At 51.0% G+C, this 19,575-nt stretch overlaps 1 protein-coding gene across 3 annotated transcripts; it reads right to left on the bottom strand.

Annotated features, from left to right (window-relative positions):
* Nucleotides 1-2,543: 2,543 nt before the first annotated feature.
* LAMTOR4 (late endosomal/lysosomal adaptor, MAPK and MTOR activator 4) lies at nucleotides 2,544-10,504 on the bottom strand. 3 transcript variants are annotated; one of them, XM_073551668.1, is made up of 4 exons: nucleotides 10,354-10,504; nucleotides 7,836-7,916; nucleotides 7,114-7,228; nucleotides 2,544-2,765 (listed from the first exon to the last, which is right to left on the bottom strand). In XM_073551668.1, the coding sequence occupies exons 1-4, from the start codon at nucleotides 10,354-10,356 to the stop codon at nucleotides 2,668-2,670; spliced, it is 297 nt and encodes a 98-aa protein (XP_073407769.1). In that variant the 5' UTR covers nucleotides 10,357-10,504; the 3' UTR covers nucleotides 2,544-2,667. The 3 variants fall into 3 exon arrangements, with proteins under 3 accessions (XP_073407769.1, XP_073407768.1, XP_073407770.1); XM_073551667.1 differs by having other exon boundaries at nucleotides 10,336-10,426; XM_073551669.1 differs by lacking the exon at nucleotides 10,354-10,504 and adding an exon at nucleotides 10,223-10,244.
* Between the last annotated feature and the right edge of the window lie 9,071 nt (nucleotides 10,505-19,575).

The following is a 19,575-nucleotide window of genomic DNA, read 5'->3' as shown; positions in this document are numbered from 1 at the left end:
ATCAACAACCAGTGAGACACAATTGTGAAGTTGAACGAAATTTATTGGTTATTTTAAATTTTTGTGGAAATTCAAAAACTGAAAAGTGGGGCGTGCAATATTATTCGGCCCCTTTAACTTAATACTTTGTTGCGCCACCTTTTTCTGCGATTACAGCTGCAGTCGCTTGGGGTATGTCTCTATCAGTTTTCTACATCGAGGGACTGAAATTCTTGCCCATTCTTCCTTGGCAAACAGCTCGAGCTCAGTGAGGTTGGATGGAGATCGTTTGTGAACAGCAGTTTTCAGCTCTTTCCACAGATTCTCGATTGGATTCAGGTCTGGACTGTGACTTGGCCATTCTAACACCTGGATACGTTTATTTGTGAACCATTCCATTGTAGATTTTGCTTTATGTTTGGGACCATTGTCTTGTTGAAAGACAAATCTCTGTCCCAGTCTCAGGTCTTTTGCAGACTCCAACAGGTTTTCTTCAAGAATGGTCCTGTATTTGGCTCCATCCATCCTCCCTGTCCCTGATAAAGAAAAGCAGGCCCAAACCATGATGCTGCCACCACCATGTTTGACAGTGGGGATGGTGTATTCAGGGTGATGAGCTGTGTTGCCTTTACGCCAAATAGTTTGGCATTGTTGCCAAAAAGTTCGATTTTGGTTTCATCTGACCAGAGCACCTTCTTCCACATGTTTGGTGTCTCCCAGGTGGCTTGTTGCAAACTTTAAACAACACTTTTATGGATATCTTTGAGAAATGGCTTTCTTGTTGCCACTCTCCCATAAAGGCCAGATTTGTGCAGTGTACGACTGATTGTTGTCCTATGGACAGACTGTCCCACCTCAGCTGTAGATCTCTGCAGTTCATCCAGAGTGATCATGGGCCTCTTGGCTGCATCTCTGATCAGTCTTCTCCTTGTTTGAGATGAAAGTTTAGAGGGACGGCCGGGTCTTGGTAGATTTGCAGTGGTATGATACTCCTTCCATTTCAATATGATCGCTTGCACAGTGCTCCTTGGGATGTTCAGAGTTTTGGAAATCATTTTGTATCCAAATCCGGCTTTAAACTTCTCCACAACAGTATCACGGACCTGCCTGTTGTGTTCCTTGGCCTTCATGATGCCGTCTGTGCATCAAAGAGAACCCTGAGACTACCACAGAGCAGGTGCATTTATACAGAGACTGGATTACACACAGGTGGATTATATTTATCATCATTAGTCATTTAGGACAACATTGGATCATTTAGAGATCCACAATGAACTTCTGGAGTGAGTTTGCTGCACTGAAAGTAAATGGGCCGAATAATATTGCACGCCCCACTTTTCAGTTTTTGACTTTCCACAAACATTTAAAATGACCAATAAATTTTGTTCAACTTCACATTTATGTCCCACTTGTTGAGATTCTTCACCAAAAATTTACATTTGGTATCTTTATGTTTGAAGCATGATATGTGGGAAAAGGTTGAAAGGTTCCAGGGGGCCGAATACTTTAGCAAGGCACTGTATGTATAGACATATCTATAGATGATGGATAGATCAATAGAGATATTTCTATCTGTAATGGAGTGTGGGTTGGACAAATGTTAATGATGTTGGACCAGAAATGACAAATTTTGTTATTAAATAATCGATCTTTATTTATCTTACAAAAAAAACGAATACAAATCCACATGTAAAAAACACAGGTGACCTGCTAGTGACCTCAGGTGCAGATTGTACCTGCGTCAAATCCTGATGCAATCCTGACCGTGGAAACATGCCCTTATGACTATTGGCTCCTTTCCAGAATATAAACGTCAGCTTTACCTCGGCTGGTTATGAAAATTATGTGGGAGCCCTTGCAGGTTTTTTTTTTTTTTTGTTTTACATTTTTTGAAAAATAAACAGATATTGCGTTTTGCGCAGATTTCTTGACAGTTGCTGTTTTGTTACAGCAGAGGTAGGTCAATGCTCCTATATAGGCTGGTGTGTCTATTTAACTCTTTATGTACCATATTAATGAGGGTAGCTGGCTGACACCTGTTCATTACTAAACCTCGGGCTTGGTGTATATATATATTTTCACTTAGATTTGTTTTTTGTGTGTAAACATATTTGAACATGGTGCATAATGACATTAACGTCTTCAATGGAGGATGAAAAAGAAGAGGTTGAACAAGGAAATTACATCACCATTTTTTTTAATAATATATCTTTATTTAGCTCCATGGATTTACAAAAAAAAAAAAAAAATGCTGCATTTTTCTGCCAAGAGATGCAGAAATTTCTGCAAGCAAATACGGAACGTGCGCAAACTCGAACACTTACCAAAGTTTGGCTGAACTTTGCAGATTTTTTTTTTTTTTTTTAATTCCAGACCCTGTAAATGTTTACACACCTCATCTATCTCCCCTTACCTAGCCTGGACATCTGTAATATTAGGTCTGTGCAAAGATATAACCCAGAAGTTACATATCTATTCATACACTGAACAAAATTCCATTAATCCAGCACCCAATAATTCAGAATTGTCACTAATCCAGCACAGAAGAGAAAGTCAGCCGGAAGAAGAAATTCAGAAACTTTTAATAACCTTTATACATAAAGCAATGCACAACCCCAGAGGGGTCCGTCGCCTGGACGAGCCCCCCAGGTTTACTGTCTTCTACACACGTGATGCGGGTGAGGAGGGTCAGACGCTGATCGGCTCCCGCACCACGTTCTGACGCTTCACCACGTAGATCTTCTGGCCGGAGATGGTGATGAGGAAGGAGTGCTCCCCGAAAACAACTGCAGGGGGCAGAAGAGAGAGGGGTTTAGTAATAGATCCTGGGGATAGAGCCTCTGTATTATGCGGGCACGGGATCAGCTATAACGACCACCACCGGCAGACAGACGTACGACCGTCAGGACAGAGACGCAGACAGGCGTGGCCTCCAATGGTCAGAGCCCCTGTAATCACATGTCAGGCACCTAACCGGCCCTCATGGCTGCCGTCCTGGAGCCACCACTGTGCAGGGTCAGAGGCTTGCACTCTTCCGGTACAGAGTTACTGCAGCGTCACACATGAGTGATCACAGGGACAATAAAAGGTTCAACTCTGGAAACATGCACGAAGCACATTGGGTGCAGCAATATGGCTGGCTGTGGTGATGCCATCTTTGTACCCCCAGAGAAGAAGGCCACTTATTCTACAAGGTACAGAACAAGCGATCAAACCATCATGTAATCAAGTTTATTACAAGGACAAAAATTTTTTTTTAGACATTTTTAAATCATTTTCTTCTATTAAAAACAGAAAAAAAATAAGATTAAAGAAAATGATTTAAAAGCTGATAAAAAAAAATCTTTATTTATATAGCGCCAACATATTCCGCAGCGCTTTACATTTTAACAGTTTCAAAACACAAGTCATAAGTAACAACGTTAATACAGTAATTAAGGCAAAATAAGACGACCCTGCTCGTGAGAGCTTACAATCTACAATGAGGTGGGGGAGATACAGAGTACAGGTGTGTATTTACAATGGTAGTCCAGCCATCTTGAGGGAGTGAGGGATGGATGGAGATAGTGAATGGGCTAGTGGCCCAGTAATGGCCGAGTATGTATCTGTGTGATATATCTATCTCAAGCCCTGCCCACTCCACATTGCCTCTGCAGCCCCGCTGCCTGTGGGTGGGGCTAAGTGCACGACACAGATGGAGAGCGGAGCGGGACGGCGGGTGGAAGAGAGCGGGGCGGCGGGAGGAAGAGAGCGGGGCGGCGAGTGGAGAGCAGGGCTGCAGGAGAGAGCGTGATGGCGGATGGAGAGCTGGGCTGCTGAGGGAGAGAGCGGGACAGCCAGTGGGGACGAGCTGTTGAGGGAGAAAGCAGGACGGCAGGTGGAGAGCGGGAATGCTGAGGGAGATTGCGGGACGGCGAGTGGAGAGTTCGGCTGCGGAGGGAGAGCGGGACGGCAGTTAGTTACTATGCTCGAGCAATATATATACAGTGGGGAAAATATTTGATTCACTGACGATTTTGCAAGTTTTTCCACCTACAAAGGATGGAGAGGTCTGTAATTTTTATCATAGGTACACTCAGGGTCAGACTGGACCACCGTGGGAACCGGAGGATTCTCCGGTGGGCCCAGGCACTTACACCTGCTGGCATACAAGGCCGGCAGCTGCCTAGAGCCCCCCAGCCAGTGTCGTGTTGCTAATAGCGGCACACCCAGCTGCTACTGGTCCCACGAGTCAGGGGGTACCGCTCGATGCCAGCGGAGCAGCAGCAGCTGGAGACAAGAGCCTGTGCCCGTTGCTAAAGAGAAATGAATACTCACGCTTCCCCACGCCCATGCGGCGCTGATGCGGTTGCATCGGGGCCCCGGAGGTGGGCCCCTGTAGGGCGGCTAACACTGAGGGCAAATAGCGGTCAGGGAGCAATCCCTGCAGCTCTGCTGCCTACAGGAGAAAACAGCAGCGGAGCTGCAGGGATCCAATGTCATCCTGCTTCCTGCCCGACGCTTGCTCTCTGACACAGCGGAACAGCTGGATGACATCATGCACGCGGCTGTTTCAGAGAGAAAGCTGCCAGCGACGAAGATGCTGCCGGGATGTGCTGCAACTGCGGGGAACATGCGGAGAAGTGAGTGGTGCTGTCTGTATGTGTGCATGCTGTGTGTGTATTAGAGGGCAATGATGTGGGTGATGGAGAGAGCAGTGAGGGGGTGGAGGGAGAAGGCAATGGTGGAGGTGGTGGAAAGGGCAATGATGTGGGTGGAGGGTTGAGGGCTGCATTATACCTTATGAGAGGGGCTGCATTATATTCCATGAGGGGGGGGGGCTACATTATATTCTATGAGGGGAGCTAAATTATTATTCTATGAGGGGGCTACCCCAACCCCTGCTACATAATTAAGATGTGTACTACCTTATATTATACCCAGATATTATGCAAATTGCCTCTTCAGAGAGGAAGAGGACTAGAACTCTAGTGCCACCTATTGGAAGTAGCAATCCTAAAAGTCAATGTCGACCCTTTAACGAGCCTTGTCACATGACTTAGGATAAAAGCCAAAGCAGAATCTCAATTTTCAGACACTGTTTCGGGGTACTGCCCCTCATCAGTGCAAAGTGTGAGATCTGGTTTGGCTGTGTGAGAGGCGTCTGACCGATATCCAAGAAGTATTGTTTCTCTTTGCGGAGAATGACATGCTAAGCATGCCGAGATGAGGAGACTTAAAGCCGCAATGAAGAGACAATTTGCATATTTCCCAAAGGAGCATTGCGACTTTTAAGTCTCCTCATCTCGGCATGCTTAGCATGTCAATCTCCATAAGGAGATACTTCTTGGACCCTGATATTTGCGCATTTTACCGCACAATTGGCGGTCTTGTATTTGTTTCTATGTAGCTACATAGTGGGCCCCAAGATTGATTTTTTTTTTTCTGGTGGGCCCAATGTGCTCCAGTCCGAGGCTAGGTACACTTCACCTGTGAGAGACAGAATCTAAAAATAAAACCCAGAAAAATTACATTGCATGATTTTTACATTATTAATTTGTATATTCTTGCATGAATTAAGTATTTGATCACCTATTGCCCATCAAGAATTCTGGCTCTCGCAGACCTGTTAGTTTTTCTTTAAGACGTCCTCCTACTCTGTACCCATTACCTGAATTCATTGCATCTGTTTGAAATTGTTACCAATATAAAAGACATCTATCACACTCCAACCTCTCCACCATGGCCAAGACCAAAGAGCTGTCTAAGGTCATCAGGGACTAACTTGTAGACCTGAACAAGGCTGGGATGGGCTACAGGACAATAGGCAAACAGCTGCGTGAGAAGGTAACAACTGTTGACACAATTATTAGAGAAAGGAAGAAACAAGATGACTTGGTCTGCGGCACCATGCAAGATCCATGAAAGGTCAGGAATCAGCCCAGAACTACACGGGAGGACCTGGTCAGTGACCTGCAGAGAGCTGGGACCACAGTCTCAAACATCATCATCAGTAACATACTACGCTGTCATAGATTAAAATCCTACAGGACACACAAGGTTTCCCTGCTCACGCCAGCACATGTTCAGGCCCGCCTGAAGTTCGGCAATAGTCACCTGGATGATCCAGAGGAGACAGTCATGTGGTTAGATGAGACCAAAATAGAACCTTTTGGTAACAATTCCACTCGCCGTGGTATTAGGAAGAAGTAGGAAGAGTACAACCCCAAGAACACCGTCCCAACCGTGAAGCATGGTGGAGGAAACATCATACTTTGGGGGTGCCTTTCTGCAAAGGTGACAGGACGACTGCACTGTATTAAAGGGAGGATGGATGGGGGCCATGTATTGTGAGATTTTGGCCAACAACCTCCTTTCCTCAGTAAGAGCATTGGAGATGGGTCGTGGCTGGGTCTTCCAGCAAGACAATGACCCAAAACACACAGAAAGGACAACTAAGGAGTGGCTCCGTAAGAATCATTTCAAGGTCCTGGAGTGGCCTAGCCAGACCCCATACCTGAACCCAAGAGAAGATTTTTGGAGGGAGCTGAAACTCCACGGTGCCCAGTGACAGCCCCAAAGCCTGAAAGATATGAAGATCTGTATGGAGGAGGGGGCCAAAATCCCTGCTGCAGCGTGCGCGAACCTGGCCAAGAACTACAGGAAACGTCTGACCTCTAACTGCAAACAAAGGTTTCTGGACCAAATATTAAGTTCTGTTTTATTATTGTATCAAATACTTATTTCCTGCAATAAAATGCAAATTATGTAACAATCCTACAGTGTGATTTTCTGGATTTTATTGTTAGATTCTGTCTCTCACAGATGAAGTGTACCGACGATATAAATTACCGACCTCTCCATTCAAGGTAGGTGAGAAGCCCTGCAAAGTCAACAGTTTCCCCAATTTCCTTGTGTGCCCTGCAGGATCCGGTCACCAGGTCACTTTTCCTGCACAATGAACCCTGCAGAAACTAAACCCAGAAGACGATGGTGGAACGTGGACATTTCTGCTTCACAGTCCATTATACGGGGACATGACGGCGTCACCCCAGATCACACCCGTCACACACAGTAGGAGCCACCACTGCCGAGCTGCTGATATCAGCATACAAAACAGCAAGGGGTTAAACATGTCAGCGAGTGTGGACTCACCGCTCATCCGCTTGAACGGGACCTGATCCCCCAGGACGCGGAAGCCACAGGCGGTGGTCACCATCTCTCGGATCACTCCAGCCAATCGCTCGTCATTCTCCAGGTCACCAGCGCTCTGCGGACAGGAAGGAGGCTGTCACCGGCCAGAGGACGGGAGGGGGTCTAGGCCGCAGGCACCGCCCCGTATCCACTATATGTGCCCAGCATACTCGACCCCACACTCACCGCCGGCACCCCGCGCTCACCCTCCCCGTATTCACCGCCGGCACCCCGCGCTCACCCTCCCCGTATTCACCGCCGGCACCCCGCGCTCACCCTCCCCGTATTCACCGCCGGCACCCCGCGCTCACCCTCCCCGTATTCACCGCCGGCACCCCGCGCTCACCCTCCCCGTATTCACCGCCGGCACCCCGCGCTCACCCTCCCCGTATTCACCGCCGGCACCCCAAGCTCACCTCCCCGTATTCCACGCCAGCACCAGCACCCCGCACTCACCTCCCTGTATTCCCCACCAGCACCCCGCATTCATCACACCACACTCACCTCTAGCACCCCACGCTCACCCTCCTGTATTCCCCGCCAGTACCCCAGGGTCACCGCCCCATATTCCCCACGCTCACCCTCCCTTATTCACCGCCAGCACCCCATGCTCACCCTCGTGTATTCCCCGCCAGCACCCTGTGCTCACCACCCCATATTCCCTGCCTGCACCCCGCACTCACCGCCAGCACGCCATCCTCGCTCATCACCAGGTAGCCCTGCTGCTCCGGGATGCGCTCCAGCCCCTGCGTCAGGGTGGAGGTCTGGGGAAAGATCACACACAATCAATGACCCATTGCTCAGCCAGGGCCTCCCGCTGCAGGAACTAAAAGGGAAAGCTAGCAGGGACCAGTAGAACAGCCCAGAGCCGAAGCTCAAAACGTAAAGACAGAGCGCCCACCATCACCCCCGGCACCGAGAGAGACAGACAGAGCGCCCCCCGGCACCGAGAGAGACAGACAGAGCGCCCCCCGGCACCGAGAGAGACAGACAGAGCGCCCCCCGGCACCGAGAGAGACAGACAGAGCGCCCCCCGGCACCGAGAGAGACAGACAGAGCGCCCCCCGGCACCGAGAGAGACAGACAGAGCGCCCCCCGGCACCGAGAGAGACAGACAGAGCGCCCCCCGGCACCGAGAGAGACAGACAGAGCGCCCCCCGGCACCGAGAGAGACAGACAGAGCGCCCCCCGGCACCGAGAGAGACAGACAGAGCGCCCCCCGGCACCGAGAGAGACAGAGCCAGGGCTGTGGAGTCGGAGTCGTGGAGTCGGTGCTCATTTTGGTGGAGTCGGTATAAAAATGGACCGACTCCTAAAATATATAATAAATTGGGTACAGTAATTCAATGCAGGATGTGCTGAATATTTTTTCATAGGAGTTTAGGAAAGTTATGAAATGTCCTATAAATGTCTGTTCTATTCCTGATCTAAGGCTACATTCACACACAGCGTTTTTCCTGTGTTTTTTGAGGATACGTTTTTCAGCTGCAAAAGCAGATCAGCTTTTTAAAAAACTGCATCACCTGAAAGGTTTTTGAGCTCATAGATAAGGTTTTCAATAGCAAAAGCAGATTAGAAATCTGCTCTATCCATTTATCCATATCGTATCTGTACCAAAAAGAATGAAAACCGGGTAGTACACCAATATATATTCTGTTCTATCTAAATATCTTGATTATTGGATCATAAAAATGACTAAATGTCTGAAGTTCACATTGTACTACAATAAATTTTTCACTTAAATATAAGCAATATGTGTGGGAGTCGGAGTCGGTGGAAGGGAAATTGAGGAGTCGGAGTCGCAGGTTTGGCTTACCGACTCCACAGCCCTGGACAGAGCGCCCACCGTCACCCCCGGCACCGAGAGAGAGACAGACAGAGCGCCCACCGTCACCCCCGGCACCGAGAGAGAGACAGACAGAGCGCCCACCGTCACCCCCGGCACCGAGAGAGAGACAGACAGAGCGCCCACCGTCACCCCCGGCACCGAGAGAGAGACAGACAGAGCGCCCACCGTCACCCCCGGCACCGAGAGAGAGACAGACAGAGCGCCCACCGTCACCCCCGGCACCGAGAGAGAGACAGACAGAGCGCCCACCGTCACCCCCGGCACCGAGAGAGAGACAGACAGAGCGCCCACCGTCACCCCCGGCACCGAGAGAGAGACAGACAGAGCGCCCACCGTCACCCCCGGCACCGAGAGAGAGACAGACAGAGCGCCCACCGTCACCCCCAGCACCGAGAGACAGACAGAGCGCCCACCGTCACCCCCGGCACCGAGAGACAGACAGAGCGCCCACCGTCACCCCCGGCACCGAGAGACAGACAGAGCGCCCACCGTCACCCCCGGCACCGAGAGACAGACAGAGCGCCCACCGTCACCCCCGGCACCGAGAGACAGACAGAGCGCCCACCGTCACCCCCGGCACCGAGAGACAGACAGAGCGCCCACCGTCACCCCCGGCACCGAGAGACAGACAGAGCGCCCACCGTCACCCCCGGCACCGAGACAGACAGACAGAGCGCCCACCGTCACCCCCGGCACCGAGAGAGACAGACAGAGCGCCCACCGTCACCCCCGGCACCGAGAGAGACAGACAGAGCGCCCACCGTCACCCCCGGCACCGAGAGAGACAGACAGAGCGCCCACCGTCACCCCCGGCACCGAGAGAGACAGACAGAGCGCCCACCGTCACCCCCGGCACCGAGAGACAGACAGAGCGCCCACCATCACTCCCGGCACCGAGAGACAGACAGAGCACCCACCATCACCCCCGGCACCGAGAGAGACAGACAGAGCGCCCACCATCACCCCCGGCACCGAGAGAGACAGACAGAGCGCCCACCATCACCCCCGGCACCGAGAGACAGAGCGCCCACCGTCACCGAAAGACAGACAGACAGAGCGCCCACCGTCACCCCCGGCACCGACAGAGAGAGACAGAGCGCCCACCGTCACCGAAAGACAGACAGACAGAGCGCCCACCGTCACCCCCGGCACCGACAGAGAGAGACAGAGCGCCCACCATCACCCCCGGCACCGAGACAGACAGACAGACAGAGCGCCCACCATCACCCCCGGCACCGAGACAGACAGAGCGCCCACCGTCACCCCCGGCACCGAGAGAGAGAGACAGAGCGCCCACCGTCACCCCCGGCACCGAGAGACAGAGCCATGATTACCGCACGGCCGCCACGCACCATGTCAGCTGTGTGGCGACTACTCCCGACCGCTGCCTGCCTGCTATCCTCCCCGCCCCTCCTGCATCCTATAGGATGGTCACAGAGCAATTAAAACGCGATTGACTGGATTCACTGTCAATCAACACTAAGCCCCGCCTCACTGTTGCACTCGGCAGCGCTTCTCGTGACTTTCTCTGTTTTCTTTCTGATTCGTGCGTAATATTGTCAATCATTGTAGAATTTGCTGAGCCGAGCTCTGATTGGCCGGCGCTGTACGCTCTACCGTGTATAAGAGGCTGAAGTGTACAGGGAGAGGATGGGAATGTTCCGCGTGAGAGGGCGGCCATTTTGTTGTAGTCAGAGACGGGTAGAGCTGTGGTGATTGGCTCACACATCATGGATCCCTCTGTGCGGACAGGAAGTATAATCTTAATGTGGAACAGGAACTTTTCATGTGAAGTCTAAGGCTAGGTATAATGGTAACCATGGTATGTGCACACCTTGCAGATTTTTGTGCGGATCTGCAGCGGTTTTTCCCGTATGGATTTGCACCAAATCCGCAATGTGTTGCCCAACCAATGGTAATCCAGAATCACTGTGCACATGCTGCGGAAGAATCAGCCCGGGTTCACAGCATGTCAATTCTTTGTGCTGATCTGCACCCAGTCACTTCCATTGAGTCAGTCAAATCCCCAGCAAAACCGCAGGTGTAAGAAGGGCTGTGGACTAGGTGTGAATGTGGCAGAGGGAAGTGATGTCAGAAGGAGGAAGTGTGTGGGCAGGGAGTGTGAGTGGGTGTAGAAGAAGAGCCACCATCTTGGAAGAAGCAGATCCACAATGGAGTCCTGTCGTCGCACGGAGATTGATGACGGCCGTCTGATCTATGTGGTACATTGTGTGCGTGCGTCTGTCTGTGTTCCCACAGTGATTGCACTCAGTGCCTGATCAAGGGACTACTACTCCCATCCGGCTATGTCCGCTGTCACGTAACAATGACAGCATGAGCCGATGACGGGAGATGGGATAGTCGTCCATCAGCACAATTGTAAAAAAACAAAAACACCTACATACTGTAAGGCAGCGCTTGGCATCGGGATGAGGGCACCCGGGCACGTTTTCTCCACTTAAACAGTCTGGTTTATTTTAGCATAGACCGCGGTAGGCCATGTTACACGTCGCAGACCTCACATAGTCCACAGCACTTCACAGCATATGGCTTTAAGGCTAGGTGCCCACTTTGCAGAAATGTAGCCACATGCGTAAAGTGAGCGTTTCAATGCAATCCTAAGGGTGCGGAATCGCGGCGATTCCGCACAAAGAATGAGCATGCTGCAGATTTTACTACGATGCGATTCCCATATGATTGCATGGGATGCGGGGTTTTTTGCGTTTTCACGGCGATTCCGCAGCGGAAAATCGCCGCGAAAACACAAAAAAAGCTATGTGTGAACGCAGCCTAACTCGCAGTCCCTAAACACGCCGGACTTCTTTGCCCAGTTACCATGGGCGACCGCACACCGAAAAATTCATTAATGTCCACGGAACACAACAGGCACCAACAGATGACGTTAAGTTGCAGTCTCTAAGCACGCTGGACCTTACTCCGTCCAGTTACCATGGGTGACCGCACAGTTCATTGACATCCATGGAACACAACAAGCACCAATAGTCTTTTCCAAAACCAGATACTTGTCTGCCCATAGCCCCCTTGTCTGGAGTTACCTTACAGGAGCTCCTGCTCCACACGCCGATTCCTCGTCAGTCCTCTCTCCCTGGGAAACTGCCTTACTCAGATCACCGTCATTGTGATCAGGGCACTCCCGACAGTTCCAGACCCTCAGAAAGTTGGTAGCTTCCCCATGGTCGGTGCGGTCATAAGTCCCACGTACAGTCGAGCCTACTGTCTAGTCTGAGTCTGACCCATTTAGTACATCACAGGGGCTACTGATTCCCGGCATCCTTGTCTTGCTGAATTACCCAGGTGTCTTCTTGCTGCCTGTCTTTGGCTGTCAGCCATTCCATTATTTGCAGGGTCTCTTCTGTTCCCTTTACCTTGGGTTGAAGGCGGCCACCATCTTATTTCCTGCAGCTGTTATTAATCTGCAGTCTGTCCCTTCTTAGCTGCTCTATGTCCTTCAGGTATGTCACCCGATATTCAAGGAGCATTGGGATATACGTAAGGCTTTGCATTGAGCCGAAAATGATGAATGGAACCATCCCATCTTCACCAGCTACCTGGGCTTCATCCTCAGCTGGATCCCTTAGGCCTGTTTCACACTTACATTTTTCGTGTCCGTTGGCAGCCGCCAAAAAGGCGGAGAACGGATCCGTGGCCGACGAAACACCAACGGGAGCCACCGGATCGTTGGTGCGCTGGGATCCGCCGATATGGGAAAGTTAAAGGAACCGTGCCTGGAAAAAAAAAAAAGAATACTGGCGATGTAGCGGTATCTGGGAGCCGGCATCTCGCGGGGACTGGAGGAGAGATCTCACGGCGACTGACGGCGAGCGGGCAATGTCGCAGGGAGTGGAAGAGAGATCTCACGGGGATCGGGCAATGTCACGGGGAGTGGAGGAGAGATCTCACGGGGACCGGGCAATGTCACGGGGAGTGGAGGAGAGATCTCGCGGGGACCGGGCAATGTCACGGGGAGTGGAGGAGAGATCTCGTGGGGATCGGGCAATGTCACGGGGAGTGGAGGAGAGATCTCACGGGGACCGGGCAATGTAGATCTCGCGGGGACCGGGCAATGTCACGGGGAGTGGAGGAGAGATCTCGCGGGGACCGGGCAATGTCACGGGGAGTGGAGGAGAGATCTCGCGGGGACCGGGCAATGTCACGGGGAGTGGAGGAGAGATCTCGCGGGGATCGGGCAATGTCACGGGGAGTGGAGGAGAGATCTCACGGGGACCGGGCAATGTCACGGGGAGTGGAGGAGAGATCTCGTGGGGACCGGGCAATGTCACGGGGAGTGGAGGAGAGATCTCGCGGGGACCGGGCAATGTCGCGGGGAGTGGAGGAGAGATCTCGCGGGGACCGGGCAATGTCGCGGGGAGTGGAGGAGAGATCTCGCGGGGACCGGGCAATGTCACGGGGAGTGGAGGAGAGATCTCGCGGGGACCCGGCAATGTCGCGGGGAGTGGAGGAGAGATCTGGCGGCGACCGGGCAATGTCGCGCGGACTGGAGGAGAGAGATTGAATCTCCAGCAGCCAGATTGGACTTTGGGTTAAATATGTAGCAAAAGGCAAAAATGCGGATCCGGCCGCGAAAAAAACGTTGCATTGTCCGTCAGTTGATGTCAGCGGACGCTAAAATTTTGGCGGATCTGCCGAAATACGGATGCAACGGACGACCGTCAGTCAAAATCCGCCGATAATGCAAGTCAATGGGGAAAAAAACGGATCCGCCAAGAATAATGTCGGATCCGTTTTTTTGCAAAACGGCGGATTTTGACTGATGGTGACAAACGGATGTGTGAAACAGGCCTTACTCTCACCTCACCGGATTTATTCACGACGGGAGGAAGACTTGCCATTTGTACCCGCAACAACCTTACTACCCTTTTTTCCCCTTGCGTCACCATCTGCATGGGAGTCACTACTACTCAATCTGTCATCCTGGCATCAGCAGTCCCCACTTCTATCGGTCATATTTTCTGGTATTGCTGCCACCGTCATGTCGCTAAGTTGGGCCCGTCCACCATTTTCCTTGGTCATGCTAACTTAGGACTGTCAACTCTAGGGGGCGCATTCTCCACATCATTACTGTCACGACTGCGGCCGCGGACGTGGCCCAGCAGGCGCCTCCACGGGGACACATTATGGACCCTCTATACCACAGAGGGGGACCAGAGCCTACCCAAACTAGGGAAGGGCAGCGACCGGGATTCTGTGGCAGCTGAGCATGTGGACAAGGAGAAGACACGTAGGACTTGATAACACCGCACAACTTCAGGTATAAAGTAAAGTTTACTAAAGTAAAGACACACAGTACACAGACGAAACAGGGCTATGCCAGGCTCCCGATTCCACACCTCCCAGAAGGGTACCACCCAGTTGACCCCGAGGCACCAATAGATCACCGAGGCAGACACAGGCAGGACATAAGGACATCGGGACACAGGCTGGACATGAGGAGATCAGGACACAGGCTGGACATCAGGGTACACGAGGTCATCAGGACGCAGGTAGGACATCAGGATACACGAGGACATCAGGACAATCAGGGTCACCCACAGGGCATCAGAGTCACCGGCAGACATCAAGACAGGAGTCGTTCGGTTCCGGACATCCGACACAACCTACAGGCACCAATGCAGTCATCCAGCTCCAGGCAGAGATCATCAGGTTCCGGGCATCGGGCCTAGGAAGGAACTCAAGCATGATGGTGCTAAAACCGCAGGATTGCTGGGCCTGCATGGAGCTAGCACCACATGGTAGTCAGAGCACAGGGTAGTAGATGCTCCGCAGAAACACCGGTTACAAAAGACTCAGTCACTAGGTGCAAGGCTCCAAACACAGAGGGATTCCAGGAACATAACACAGCAGACACTGTTCAGACAGGGTCAGGTACAGGATCAAGGATTCAGGCCTGAATATACCACATCCAGGGCAGGGCGCAGGAACAGGACAAAGCAGGAATCAAGGCAGGGACTTTGGTACCAAAACATAAACAGGAGAGGTCCAGGAACACCAAACACACATGGCAAAGTTCAGGAGCTTTGTGAGTAGCTCTGGCAACGCCCAGCAGGGAAGGGGAATTTTATATAGGAGCTGCCCCTCAGCAATTGGCTGGGGACAGCATTTCAAATACACACACTAACCCTGATAAAAGCAGGGGAGGTGTGGCCGCGCACACCCTAAGCACACACAGGAACCATTACAGTGCAATCAGTGCAGGAACAGCAGCTTAGAGCACCTGGCAGCATCTGCAAGCCTAGACACACGTGGAAAGTCATGCACCAGCTGCAAATGACCTCACAACCCTCGGACAGCTTCCACAGCGGCAACCAGGGACCGCACATGCAGATGGTTAAGCAGCAGAGCAAAGACCAAGCAACACATGCACGGCTACGCAGCAGAGCAGGGAACTGAGCAATCTCCATACAGGTTACAGCCAGCAGTATCCCAGCTCAATTAGGGGGAAAGGAGCAAAGGGTTAAAGCAAAGACATGCATTGTCACGCCGGCAACTAGGTACAGGAACGGTGTGACATTTACCTCCGACACACAGTAATTCTACAGACATTTTTTCCTTTATCCACCAGTCCCACAGGGCTTCCAAGTCCTGACCTATTACCATAGTATTCAACAAGTCCAGGGCTAACGTCACTTCATGGTACGTGGTCACCTCAGTCTCGTCAATGTAGAGGTAGGCTGTCAAAGGTCCGTTATCGTCCCCACAGGAGCCGTTCACTCTTGGCCCCGTTCCAGGCGACACCGAACGTTCAGTAAGGGTCCTCAGCAAAGACACCCGACTCCCCGGGTCTATCATTCCCATCACCCATTCTCCATCCAGCCAGAAAGGGCACTGTAGTGTCAGTTCACTGCCTGAGCTATCCACAGTATTGCATGGACCTGCATAGCATGAGCTTCGTTGTTCACGGCTACAGTCCAATGGAGCATTCGCCGACGCCCCCTTTTGGGACTCCACCCCCTTTTGGGTGACCGCCCCCTTTTGGGCCATTATCCCCTTTAGGGTCACCACCCCCTTTTTGGACTCCGCCCCTCCTTGCGGTACACCCCGTGGACTCCCCACGGAACTGTAAGGCCCCAGTTCGCACAGTACACTTATGTCTCTCTGGGCTTGTACTGGCCCTTTAAGAGTTTGTACGACCTGGTCCACACTGTCCTCTTACGACATCTCTGAAGCTCTGGTAGCTCCCACTGCAGCACCTTTTGCTGCTGCTACTGCAGCTCCTTCTGCTGCAGTACCTCTTGCTGCAACTGCAGCTCCTCTCTGCATGGCTCCGCACAGCAGACTTCGTGGACCCGCCGATCCACAGCAAACTTTGTAACCCCGCCGAGCCACAGCAAGCTGTCCTGAAACTTTTTTGTGCTTCCTGGATCATTGCCCGCAGTGTAGCACCATACAGTTGCAATTCTGTCAGATAATACTCAGTTTCTTCCTGAAAATGATTGCAAACACAAATTCTTTGGTATTATCTTCATTTAATTTGTCTTAAATGAAAAAACACAAAAAGAATTGTCCTAAAGCCAAATTGGATATAATTCCACACCAAACATAAAAAAGAGGGTGGACAAAAGTATTGGCACTGTGCGAAAAATCATGTGATACTTCTCTAATTTGTGTAATTAACAGCACCTGTAACTTACCTGTGGCACCTAACAGGTGTTGGCAATAACTAAATCACACTTGCAGCCAGTTGACATGGATTAAAGTTGACTCAACCTCTGTCCTGTGTCCTTGTGTGTACCACATTGAGCATGGAGAAAAGAAAGAAGACCAAAGAACTGTCTGAGGACTTGAGGAACCAAATTGTGAGGAAGCATGAGCAATATCAAGGCTACAAGTCCATCTCCAAAGACCTGAATGTTCCTGTGTCTACCGTGCGCAGTGTCATCAAGAAGTTTAAAGCCCATGGCACTGTGGCTAACCTCCCTAGATGTGGACGGAAAAGAAAAATTGACAAGAGATTTCAACGCAAGATTGTGCGGATGTTGGATAAAGAACCTCGACTAACATCCAAACAAGTTCAAGCTGCCCTGCAGTCCGAGGGTACAACAGTGTCAACCCGTACTATCCATCGGCGTCTGAATGAAAAGGGACTGTATGGTAGGAGACCCAGGAAGGCCTCACTTCTTACCCCGAGACATAAAAAAGCCAGGCTGGAGTTTGCCAAAACTTACCTTAAACGTTTTGGAAGAATGTTCTCTGGTCAGATGAGACAAAAGTAGAGCTTTTTGGGCAAAGGCATCAACATAGAGTTTACAGGAGAAAAAAAGAGGCATTCAAAGAAAAAAACACGGTCCCTACAGTCAAACATGGCGGAGGTTCCCTGATGTTTTGGGGTTGCTTTGCTGCCTCTGGCACTGGACTGCTTGACCGTGTGCATGGCATTATGAAGTCTGAAGACTACCAACAAATTTTGCAGCATAATGTAGGGCCCAGTGTGAGAAAGCTGGGTCTACCTCAGAGGTAATGGGTCTTCCAGCAGGACAATGACCCAAAACACACTTCAAAAAGCACTAGAAAATGGTTTGAGAGAAAGCACTGGAGACTTCTAAGGTGGCCAGCAATGAGTCCAGACCTGAATCCCATAGAACACCTGTGGAGAGATCTAAAAATGGCAGTTTGGAGAAGGCACCCTTCAAATATCAGGGACCTGGAGCAGTTTGCCAAAGAAGAATGGTCTAAAATTCCAGCAGAGCATTGTAAGAAACTCATTGATGGTTACCGGAAGCGGTTGGTCGCAGTTATTTTGGCAAAAGGTTGTGCAACCAAGTATTAGGCTGAGGGTGCCAATACTTTTGTCTGGCCCATTTTTGGAGTTTTGTGTGAAATGATCAATGTTTTGCTTCATTCTCTTTTGTGTTTTTTCATTTAAGACAAATTAAATGAAGATAATAATACCAAAGAATTTGTGATTGCAATCATTTTCAGGAAGAAACTGAGTATTATCTGACAGAATTGCAGGGGTGTCAATACTTTTGGCCACAACTGTATGTAAGGCAGCGCTGACTGCATGTGTTGGGGGACACTCGCTTGGCAACGGGATTACGGCACACAGGAACGTTTTCTCCACTTAAATAGTCTATTTTGGTTTATTTTACTCAGCATAAACCGCCGAAGGCCATGATACACATCACAGACCTCACATAGTTCATAGCACTTCATAACATACGGCTTTAACTCGCGGTCCCTAAGCACGCCGGACTTCTTTGTCTAGTTACTGTGGGAGACCGCAAGCCGAACAATTCATTAATGTCCACCTAACACAACAGGCACCAACAGACGACATTAAGTTGCAGTCTCTATACTGTACATGCTGGACCTTACTCCGTTCAGTTACCATGGGTGACCGCACAGTTCATTGACACCCATGGAACACAACAAGCACCAACGGTCTGTTCCAATGGCAGATACTTGTCTGCCCATAACCCCCTTGTCTGGAGTTACCTTACAGGAGCTTCTGCTCCACACGCTGACTCCTCGTCATTCCTCTCTCCCTGGGAAACTGCCTGACTGGAATCACCGTCCTTGCGACCAGGGCACTCCTGACAGTTCCAGACCCTCAGGAGGTCGGTAACTTCCCCAATGCATTGCCATCACAGACTCTTCACACACATGGTCTCTGCCTGTGCTCTTCAGGTATCCAGGCCCCACATGGGGACCTTCCAACACAGCGACCATGCAGGTACGCGGCCTCTCCATGTGCTATTCAGAACATCTGTCCCCTCATAGGACCATCCAACAAACAAATCTTCAGGTCCATGGCCTCTCCATGTGCTCTTCAGGAAACCAGTCCTACTCCCAAGACCTTCCAACACGCAGGCCAACCAGGACCTTACACACCGACCATGTGACCCAAACCATGGTCACATTATGTAGCTGAAACAACTCCCATAGGTGGGAGGTGTGTGGTTAGCCAGTCCCACCCAGCTCTCCAACCAACCCTGTAAGCCCCCTTAAAACTAAACAAACACTTGTGGGACTACAGGTCCCAGAGCAGCAACATTTCAGGCTTACAGCGCAGAGGACATCCTCCATCTCTGCAATTCATACCGGCCATTCGCAGTGACGCCGGTCACTGTCTCATCATCACAGTTACTCCTGCAACTGCCATGCACTCCAGTGGCCTCAATACGCCTCCGTGCGTATCCTGATGTGAACATACAGCGCCCCTAGCTGTAACGGGTCGCTGTCTCACAATACTCGCCGAACAACTAGTTCCCGACACCCTCGTTCTCCTGCAAAAATCAAAAATAATAAAGCAACAATATACTCCCTGCCCGTCGCAGTCCAATAACGAGTGTCCCACGGCGATGTCACACGTCCGCCAGTGATACACTGACAGGAACTAATCGCTTCTGTCAGTGTATCAGTCAGCTGCCGTAGTTTAGCAGCTCCGTGCTGTCACTTACGGCCCACGCAGCTGTGCCGTAAAGTGAGAGTACCGGAGCTAATGAACTCCGGGGAGCTCTCGCGGCTGCGCAGTGATACACTGACAGGAGCTATTAGTTCTACACATGAGATCGCCGTTGGACACTCGTTATTTA

This window comes from Dendrobates tinctorius, unplaced genomic scaffold, assembly GCF_039654945.1.
Source record: "Dendrobates tinctorius isolate UK_male_01 unplaced genomic scaffold, ASM3965494v1 ptg000178l, whole genome shotgun sequence".
NCBI classification, from domain to species: Eukaryota; Metazoa; Chordata; class Amphibia; order Anura; family Dendrobatidae; genus Dendrobates; species Dendrobates tinctorius.
Note: the sequence above shows the minus strand (reverse complement) of the source record. Positions and strands in the feature narration are given on the sequence as shown.

Excerpts from the sequence above, each read along its gene's own strand:
- LAMTOR4 (XM_073551667.1), bottom strand. The coding sequence starts at position 10,356 with ATGGTGCGTGGCGGCCGTGCG. Across the intron at positions 7,917-10,335 it reads TGGTGCGTGGCGGCCGTGCG|ACCTCCACCCTGACGCAGGG; the intron begins GTAATCATGGCT and ends ATCTTTCCCCAG. Across the intron at positions 2,766-7,113 it reads CCCGTTCAAGCGGATGAGCG|TTGTTTTCGGGGAGCACTCC; the intron begins GTGAGTCCACAC and ends TGCCCCCTGCAG.